The 9,139-nt window shown below is 52.6% G+C and overlaps 2 protein-coding genes across 3 annotated transcripts; both read left to right on the top strand.

Moving 5' to 3' along the window:
• Positions 1-32: 32 nt before the first annotated feature.
• On the top strand, positions 33-4,273 carry CNPY4 (canopy FGF signaling regulator 4). 2 transcript variants are annotated; one of them, XM_006181243.3, is made up of 6 exons: positions 33-280; positions 2,179-2,305; positions 2,404-2,500; positions 2,742-2,864; positions 3,281-3,398; positions 3,486-4,273. In XM_006181243.3, exons 1-6 carry the CDS (start codon positions 166-168, stop codon positions 3,632-3,634), a joined length of 729 nt encoding a protein of 242 aa, XP_006181305.1. In that variant the 5' UTR covers positions 33-165; the 3' UTR covers positions 3,635-4,273. The 2 variants fall into 2 exon arrangements, with proteins under 2 accessions (XP_006181305.1, XP_032315634.1); XM_032459743.1 differs by having other exon boundaries at positions 145-280; positions 2,128-2,305.
• A 123-nt stretch (positions 4,274-4,396) lies between these two features.
• MBLAC1 (metallo-beta-lactamase domain containing 1) lies at positions 4,397-6,093 on the top strand. The gene is made up of 2 exons (XM_032459737.1): positions 4,397-4,636; positions 4,938-6,093. The coding sequence occupies exon 2, from the start codon at positions 4,955-4,957 to the stop codon at positions 5,768-5,770; it is 816 nt and encodes a 271-aa protein (XP_032315628.1). The 5' UTR covers positions 4,397-4,636; positions 4,938-4,954; the 3' UTR covers positions 5,771-6,093.
• Positions 6,094-9,139: the final 3,046 nt, after the last annotated feature.

Here is a 9,139-nt window from a genome sequence, read left to right as displayed (position 1 = left end):
GCCTGGAGCGCAGCGAGGCCCCGCCCTCTTTCGGGCCGGCACTGCGCTTGCGCCTCTCTTGCCAGGCTGGATTAAAGTTGCAGCACGTAGCTTTGGTATTTAAAGGGCCCGTTGCCTTCCCGAAATTGGTCTGAGGGCAAGATTGGCGGTGGACGGTACTTGGTTATGGGACCTGTGCGGTTGGGAATGCTGCTTTTCATTTTGACTATGTACAGTGCCTGGGCTGGGATGCCGAAGGAGGAAGACGATGACACAGAACGCTTGCCCAGCAAATGCGAAGGTATCTAAAAGGAGTAGCCCGTATTCGCATCCCTCTGCCCCACCTCCTTCGTCTGGGCCAGACCAAATGGACCGTGATGGGTGGGTCACTCGACTTCCTCGAGGACCTGAGGGAGGTTCTGGTGGAGCCTGGTGGAATTCGAATGGGGTCAAGGGAAGGAACGCATACTGCTACCCCAAAACTATCGCACTACAATTCCCATGAGACATCCAGAGGGAGCCTGCTTTTTCTTGCTGGTTTGGGCCCCAATGGCTTATGGGAATTGTAGTTCAGAGACTACTGGCCAGGACCGTCCACTCTACTGAGCATCTTCAGATGTGTGTGTGTGTTTCCTCCATGCCACCAGACCTAAAGCTTGGGAGGCTGCAGGAGCGGAGTGTGAGATTCATTACCTTCTGGACAATCTCTGCTCCACCCTGGCAGAGACGCTTCCAAATTATAGGCCCCACGCCCTCCTGAGGTGGTTTGGGAGTGAATGAATCAGCCCTTGAAGCTCATAAAAGAAAGAGAAGGCCACACAACTGGGAGAGGTTCCCCATTGTGAGGCTTTGCAGAGGGTGTGCACTGTATGGATTTTACAATGAGGAACATCTGTGGCTGCATCACCTGTGGGGCCCAACTTGGGGAGGACACTTCAGAGCTGGGCCACTGAGTGCCCTGGTTCCCTAGTTTGTTGCCTTCTTGGATTTAATTTCTTCCTGGATTCTTTTCCCCTTTACCTCACTCCACACTGCATTTCAGTATCAGTGTTCCTCATGACTTGGTCCTAATTTCTCCTCTCCTTTCATTTGTGTCCCCACTCTTACCAGCCTACGCCAGTCACTTTTTCTAAATACAAACTCGATTGTGTCGGTGCTTGCTTTAACACCTCTGAAGGCCTCCTGCTGTGATTAGACTACAGCCAAGGGGTTTTGGCATAGCATCCAAATATCTTTGTTGTATGGCCTCCACACCCCACGTCCCATCCCTAAAGTACCCATGTTCAGCCACACTGAACTCAGCGGTCAGGGAGCCGGCCTCATCCTCTTGCATCTCTGTGCCTTTGCCTGTTGTTTTTTCCTTTGCTGGGAATGAGCCTCTCCCTTCTGAATGTGGTTCTTCAAGACCCAGTTTAAATGTCACCTCCTATGGAAGCCTCCTTCCTTATCTGTCACCTCCCACTGCATGGGAGGGAAGGAGAGTACCTGTGTTCTCCCAGGTCCTAGCATAGCCCCTGGAACATTTTAAGGCACTTTTGTTACTTGCCCCTGTGTTTAGTTGGCTTGGCACTTCTGTATTAGGCCACTCCCTTTCTTGGGACTTGCTACATGCCAGATCTTGTGCTAAATGCTGGAAAGACAGCGGTGGAAGAGATGCAGTGCTCATTCTTAAGGAAACTGGGGGCCAGTAGGAGGAAAATGAATGACTATTGAATGAATTTTGCATTTCCTAGTGGGATTGTCTCTTGGTCTAACCCCCAGTGTAGGGTCCATTATGCAATATTGTCATCATCTTTCTATCTGTCCCCAACGACACTGGCAACATCCTGTGGATGGGATCTCGGGGCTTACTGATCTCTGTGTTGCTATTGTGCATCCAGAAGGAACTCAGAAAACAGCAAACGCTTATGTAGTACTCACTACATGCCAGGCGCTATTCTAGGGGCTTTACATAGACTTATTTAATCCTCACCACACCCCTAGGAGGGAGGTACTAGTATTATTTTCATTTGAGAGGTGAAGAAACCAAGGCACAGCAGGGTTGTCACACAACCACTCAGTGGCCGAGTCAGGATTCCAACCTAGTCAGGCTGGCTCCAGAGTCTGCACCTGTAACCATCATGCTCTGCTGACTTTGCTCATCTGCAGAATGAGTTGCTGGTATGTTTGTTTGTCTTTCACGTCCCCTTGGACATCTAGTATGTAAACTGCTGAGCCTGGAGCTACAGGAAGAGCTGAGTCGCACTGGCCGATCTCGAGAGGTGCTGGAGCTGGGACAGGTGCTGGACACAGGCAAAAGGAAGAGACATATCCCTTACAGCGTTTCGTGAGTCCTTCTCGGTGCTCCTCGACCCTCCGATCCCTGAAGGAGCCCTAGAAGTGCCAGGAGCATCCAGGGAGCCTTTGTTTCCCCTTTTCCCACAGAGAGACAAGGCTGGAAGAAGCCTTGGAGAATTTATGTGAGCGGATCCTGGATTACAGTGTTCATGCTGAGCGCAAGGGCTCACTGAGATATGCCAAGGTCAGACTCTTCCCCCAGGCAGGATCCCACTTCTCAGAAATGATAACCTGTATTCCCTGGGGTCCTTGAGATGTCTACCTGTCTCCCCCTGGTTCTGGAGTGTCCCCTCCCCATCGCAGACTCCTTCGTCCTCATCCCCAAGGAACTTACCAGGGTCTCCAGTTGTTGACAAGGCTGATACACAAAAATGGGGAGGAGGTGGGGCAGTGAGCTCGGCTGATCTCCAATTCCCATCTCTCAGGGTCAGAGTCAGACCATGGCAGTGCTGAAAGGCCTGGTGGAGAAGGGAGTGAAGGTGGATCTGGGAATCCCTCTGGAGCTGTGGGACGAGCCCAGCGTGGAGGTCACATTCCTCAAGAAGCAGGTAGGATAGGATACTGCACATTGCCCAGGGAGGTGAAAAGGGAACCTGAGAGGGAAGCTAGATCCTAGGGAGGTCCATCTTTGAGCAGTGAGGGCTCTGCCATCAATTGAAGTGAGCCCAGGAGCATATCAAGGAGTAATAATTAATATTTTACCCTCTCAACAACCTGTTGTAGCAAGTACTATTACTATTTCCTATTTTACAGACAAGGAACTGAGACTCAGAGTTTAATAATCTACTTGGCAGAGTAGGTGCTAGTAAATGTTGAGTAACTGAGGATCACACATCTAATAAGCCAAGTTTAACCTCCTGGCTACCTGCCTCTCCAAAGTGGGGTGGGGAGACAGGGAGTGAAGAACAGAGAAGAGGGATTACAAAGGCCAGCAGAGCAGATACTCTTCTGACTCTTCCACCAGTGTGAGATGATGCTGGAGGAGTCTGAAGACATCGTGGAAGACTGGTATTTCCACCATCAGGAGCAGCCCCTACAGCATTTTCTCTGTGAAGGTCATGTGCTCCCAGCTACTGAAACTGGTAAGTGTGTGGGCTGGCCCCTTTCTTGCCAGGCCACAACCCCCCCCACCCCCTCTTTTCTAAACTGTGTTCTATCACCCAACCTAGCGTGTCTTCAGGAAACTTGGACTGGAAAGGAGAACACAGATGGGCAAGAGAAGACAGAAGGGAAGGAAGACCAAGATCAGGAAGAAGTAGAGGAGGAGGAGATGACTAACACACCAGGGCATCCCAAGCATGACCCAGAGGATCTTTGACCCTTGTCTTTAAGCCCCAAGGATGGACAGGGGTCATGGAGAAGAACCCTTTGAAGTCTGAGCTCTCCCTGCCCCTCAGCTTTAAGAGTGTGCGTATGTGAGTGACTCCATGCTAGAGCTTGTGGCTCTTCTCTCCCATCTGCTCTCAGGCAGGATCCTGGTGGTGCAGCATGGCACGGCTATGGGGAGAAAGGTGAGAGCAGTAGGTGGAATCCCTGCCCCAACAGATGAGTCCTCCACCTGCCGTCTAGCTCCCTGATTGTCAGCTGTGTGTGGGGACGGTATCGAGACATTTAAATATCTCTTCTGCTCCCCACAGGACCCAGAGGTCAGCATAGCACAGGAGCTGTGGACCTTGAGAAAGTAACTTTAACCTTCGGGGGTCTGTTTTTATACTCCTATAAGGAAGAAGCGGGAATGGACATTCTCTACGACCTATATACACCACCTGCATCTAGGAGACTGCATTCCAACAAACTGTGAACAGGAAGGGGACACTGGATGAGGCGATGTTGATTAGTTAGGTTGGGTAGATACTTAATCTACTTCATACTAATTTCACCGACGGCCCACCAAGTAATCGCAAAGGTGCCAAATTTTCTATAACGCTAGTAAATCTTTTTCTTTTCTTTAATATCAGCAGGGCCCCACATTTCAAACCGCTGTCGTGCACACGTCCTCGCTGGCCGATACGCTGGCGCCCAGGGAATAGGACCATTGGCTGCCGTCCTGTTTAGAAGCTAATGCTGCTTTGTAATTTTGCAGCCCCAGGAGGCTGCCAGGGACCAGCGGGCTGAGGACCGTTTTCAGGCCTGGGTCTGCGCAGCCCCTGTCTGCGCATGTCTGGAAACGCATCGGAATTACGTTCAGTGCGTGACGCCTGCTGGGCCGCCATACTTGGGTTACGGTAGCTCGCAGAGGACAAACTCACTCTCTTTTCTGGTGTCTCTTCTTCACTCAGAGCGAGCAAGACCTAAGAGAGGCGATAAAACTAGGTCCAAGGTAGAGAGCAGCCCCGGGTTAGAGTGAGGGAAATAATAAAGGTCTCCCTGGAGGGTGGTGGGTGAGGCTCTGGCACGCTAGCCGGGCCGGGGCCGAAGACGCTGAGTGATGGGCGGGTTCTCACCGAAGTGAAGGTTGGGCGATACCATTTTCCGAAGGGAGTTGAGGGCGATGCCGACTTAGGGGTGCGAGGGCGGGTGGCAGGACTGAAACTTGGAAGGTACCACCTGACGAAGGCCAGACGAGTGTGGGAACCCGAAGGGAGCGGACAGTCTCCCACAGCCCTACTTCCTTTCCCCAGCTCGTCCCTCTCCGGCTATGAGCGGTCTAGTGCGCACCGAGCCGCTGCGCGGGGAGTCCCCAGTGCTGGTGCCCGGCGACCCCTACTCTGTGGTGGTTCTGCTGCAGGGCTACGCCGAGCCGGAGGGGGTTGGCGACGCTGTGCGCGCAGACGGCTCCGTGACTCTTGTCTTGCCCCAGGCCTGGGGCTTGGCCTCCAGCCACCGGGAGCCCCCGCCCGAGGGCTGTGAGGCGAAGACCGCCCTGGAGGAGGCGGCCCGTGGCCCCATTCTCGTGGACACCGCGGGCCCCTGGGCACGGGAGGCGCTCCTGAGGGCCCTGGCGGGGCAGGGCGTGGCTCCAGGAGACGTGACTCTGGTGGTGGGGACCCACGGACACTCGGACCACATCGGGAACCTGGGGCTGTTTCCCGGGGCGGCTCTGCTGGTCTCGCACGACTTCTGCCTCCCCGGGGGCCGCTACCTCCCCCACGGCCTGCGTGAAGAGCATCCCCTGCGGTTGGGGCCGGGGCTCGAGGTGTGGGCCACGCCGGGCCATGGTGGTCAGCGGGACGTGAGCGTGGTGGTGGCTGGCACCGCCCTAGGTACCGTAATGATAGTGGGCGATGTGTTTGAACGTGATGGGGACGAGGACTCGTGGCAGGCGCTGAGCGAAGACCCGGTGACCCAGGAGCATAGCCGGAAGAGGGTCCTAGGCGCTGCCGACGTGATCGTTCCTGGTCACGGGGCCCCCTTTAGGGTGATCAGAGAAGCCTCGCAGCCAGAGACAAAGGGTCTGGGGAACAGCCGTCCTGAACTCCTGGTCGGCGACGAGGAGCCCCCAGTGCACCAATGAACCTTGGTCTTCCCTGGATTTCTGTCCGGGAACCCCCTCCCCCCTGCCCCAACCCCAGCCAAGGAACGGACATTCGGGACACGGAGAGGACGTGTCAGAGAGGAGTCAGGGTTGGTCACTTACAGCCTTTCCAGGAAGCCAGTTTTCCAGGGAGGACAGTGCTTTTGCCACTGTAGACACCAATATCACTGTTTCTATGACCAAACTGGGACCAAGGACTGGCTCAGCTGTGTGCCATCTCTTGGCGCTTCATTAGTAAAACAGGAGAATGTTCTTGGGGGAGTCTTCCAAAATAAAAAAGTAGGAAACTGCATTGAAAACCATACTGCTCTAATGGAAATGTGAAACATTTGTGATGCTAATCATTGCTAATATAATCCAGCAACTGCAACAGGGGGGACACTTTGGCTGATAGATCACCTGTTTCTCAGGGTGTAGGTTGCTGAAAGAAGGTGTAGAGCAGAGAAGTAACATCTCAGTCATCTGACTTTTATTCATTCGTTCATTCAGTGAATACTTGATAGACCTGCAATGTCTCAAGCACAACTCTAGGTCAAGGAAATACAGCAGTGAGTAGCTAGACAAACTCCCTGTCCCCTTTGGAGATTACATTCTATTGAGGAGACAGGTAAACAACAATAATAATAGTAAATCAAATAATTTCAGGTTCTGGTTAGTGATATGAAAAAGAAACTGGGCGAGAAGGGGATAGAGTGCTGGCGGGGGAAGAGTGGTCAGGAAAAGCCTCTGAGGAGGTGATGTTTGATCAGAGAACTGAATGAGAATGAATGAGAAAAAGCCAGCCATACAAGGATGAGGATTCCAGTGATGGGAACAGCAGGTATAAAGGCCGTGAGGCAGGACTGCTTGACCTGCTTGAGCAGCAGGAAGACCACGGGGTTGGAGTGTTGAGCACTGGGCAAGACTGGCAATAAACAAGGTTTCAGAGTTAGGCAGCAGCATCATGCAGGGCCGCGCAGACCATGGTGAGGGGTTTGGATTTGTACTCAGATAGAAGGCTTTGGATTTATACCGGCACAGAAGACTGGGCTGATGACCTGGTCTCATTTATGTTTTAAAGTAATCAGTCTTGTTCTGAGTCGAGAAGGGGAGCAACAATAGAATGGGCTGGGCTAGATAGGAAGCCATTGCAGTTTTCCTGGTGAGAGAAATTGCTGGTCCCAGAAGTCCTGCTAGGGCTGTGTCCCAGTGCCCAAGCCCTCCCTCCACGGCCCTAGGACCAGCAGAAAAGCTAAGGAGGGGCAGACGCAGGAAAGGAGAAAGTCCACCTTGTGGACGATGCCTCCCTGGGTAGATGCTGTTGGGCAGGGCCAAACTAAAGGTCATTTTGTGGGCCTCCACAAAGGCCACGTGGAGATCAGCAAAGGCAGCTCAGAGGAGCGGGTTTAGCTGGCAGATGAACCAGTAGGTGCTGTACACGGTAGCCAGTGTTGGCCAGTTTGATGACCACAAGAGTGTGCGGCTCCCAGGCCAGCAGTGCAGCCATAGTGGCCCGGCTCCCAGCCAGTCGTTGCACAAAGATGGACGGAGGGAAGGTGGTGAAGTGGGTGCCCAGGCCCAGCACCACCATGTTGTGAGGATTCCTGGTTCGTCACCCCAGTTCCCAGGCCACTGGGTATAGTGGGACCACTTGTATGTGGAGGGAGTGCAGGGGCCAGTTGTGTCCACCAGTGCAGCACCATGCCCTGAGTAGTGTCCACCCTCGGGGACCCCGTCTAATATGTGGCATGTAGATCTTCTGGCTTCAGGGCTGTTCGGAGGACGAGAGGAGGGGATGGGTTGTTTAGAGCTATGCACTATCAACTTGTACAGACAAAATTCCAGCCTGGACTTACTTTCTAGAACATTGGTATTCTGCCCATGACTCAGGCCTGGTCATCCAGAGCAACACACCCCTTTGGCCATACTGATTGTCTCCAGGATGTACGGTCCAGTTTAAGCTGGTCCAGACTTGGTAATCGTAGGGTTTTTGCTGGAGCTAGGGGGAAAAAGTCTCATTCTTTCCTGCAAGACTGACATGGGAGGATGGGTCATCTTGCCCCCTTGTTGGAAGAGCCACCTGCTGCTGGGAACACCCAGTGGGGACTGAGAATGAGACTGAACAGCAGGGGGCAGAAGTGTGCTTGGAGAGAAACGGACCTGATGAAAAGCTAGATTCACTGCTTAACTCAGCAATCTCTTGGGCTAGTTAGCTGCTTCCTGCCTAAGCTGCTTTGTCTGTGTTTTCAGTCCTTTACAGGGTGAATGCATACACAGGTAGAAATGAGACAGGCAGTGTGGACAGCGTGTGGAGAGGGCTGATAACAGGGAAAACAGTACTTAAGACATTAGGAGATCGGGCCCAGAGTGACTACTCTTAGAAATTTCTCTCAAGCTTCTTTTTTTTGTGAAAACTCTTTAGGAAAACTTGACATATTTGATTAGTTTCCTCTACTCAAAGATCTTCACTGCATGTCACCCGTAACCCAAACTTCCTTGCCCAGTTCTCCAAGAACAACTCTCCGCTGCAGTTGGGCTGGACTGCCTGCTGCCTTCCAGACAAACTAGCCCCCTCCTCCTCTTCTGCAGGCCTGTGATCCTGCTCTCCCCCCAGGTCCTCTCATCCTTCTCCCCATCCCAACCATCCAGGCTCTCTCATCTCCTACAGAAAACCTCTGATTTTTCCAACCCTTTAAACTCTGGTAATGCGTTCTCTATATTATTCACTTAGCATTAGATAATGCCTGATGTTCGTCATTTTAGTTTTCTGGAAATATCCTCTCCCCACTGTTCCCTTTGAGAGCAGAAACTATGCAAAATGCTTCTCCAAATGCTCTAGAGTTTGGTGTTTTGTCTATAAATGCCACGAAATAAGTGCATGCTATTAAAAAAAATCTGCTTGGGCATCTGTTACCTGTGGCCCAGCTCTAACTCCTTGTCCAAGACTTAGGTGTCTATCCCATCCTCTGAAGTTCCAGCATCCCATCCACTTTGCAAACTAAGGGGTGTCTCTCAAAGCCCTCCCTGTTCACCTCTTTCAACAAGAGGCCCCAGGTGTCCTGCCCTCTCCCATCCCAGCCGCTGACAGGTCATGGTGTTACATGGATACTCCCACCACTGTTAAAACATGGAGTCCCTCATTATATGGACCACGTAGCCAGGCGGGCAGCCCAGGACTCTGTGGAGGAGTGGCCAGACACAGCAAGTACCCCACATCACAGTGATAGAAGCCAGAGGGTTTGGGGGGCCAGGAGTCCAGGGCAGCATGGGGGCCATGGGGACAAGGCTATAAAAAGGGCAAAACAAAAGGCTAGATACTAGAAAGAGCTAATATTTTTTGAGTGTTTACTCTGTGCCAGGTGCAGTGCA

Source organism: Camelus ferus, chromosome 18, assembly GCF_009834535.1.
Source record: "Camelus ferus isolate YT-003-E chromosome 18, BCGSAC_Cfer_1.0, whole genome shotgun sequence".
NCBI lineage: Eukaryota > Metazoa > Chordata > Mammalia > Artiodactyla > Camelidae > Camelus > Camelus ferus.
This window is presented reverse-complemented; position numbering and strand designations above follow the sequence as displayed.

Coding starts and splice junctions, on each gene's coding strand:
- MBLAC1 (XM_032459737.1), top strand. CDS start 4,955: ATGAGCGGTCTAGTGCGCACCGAGCCGCTGCGCGGGGAGTCCCCAGTG.
- CNPY4 (XM_006181243.3), top strand. CDS start 166: ATGGGACCTGTGCGGTTGGGAATGCTGCTTTTCATTTTGACTATGTAC. Junction 281..2,178: donor CTTGCCCAGCAAATGCGAAG/GTATCTAAAAGG, acceptor TTGGACATCTAG/TATGTAAACTGCTGAGCCTG. Junction 2,306..2,403: donor CATATCCCTTACAGCGTTTC/GTGAGTCCTTCT, acceptor CTTTTCCCACAG/AGAGACAAGGCTGGAAGAAG.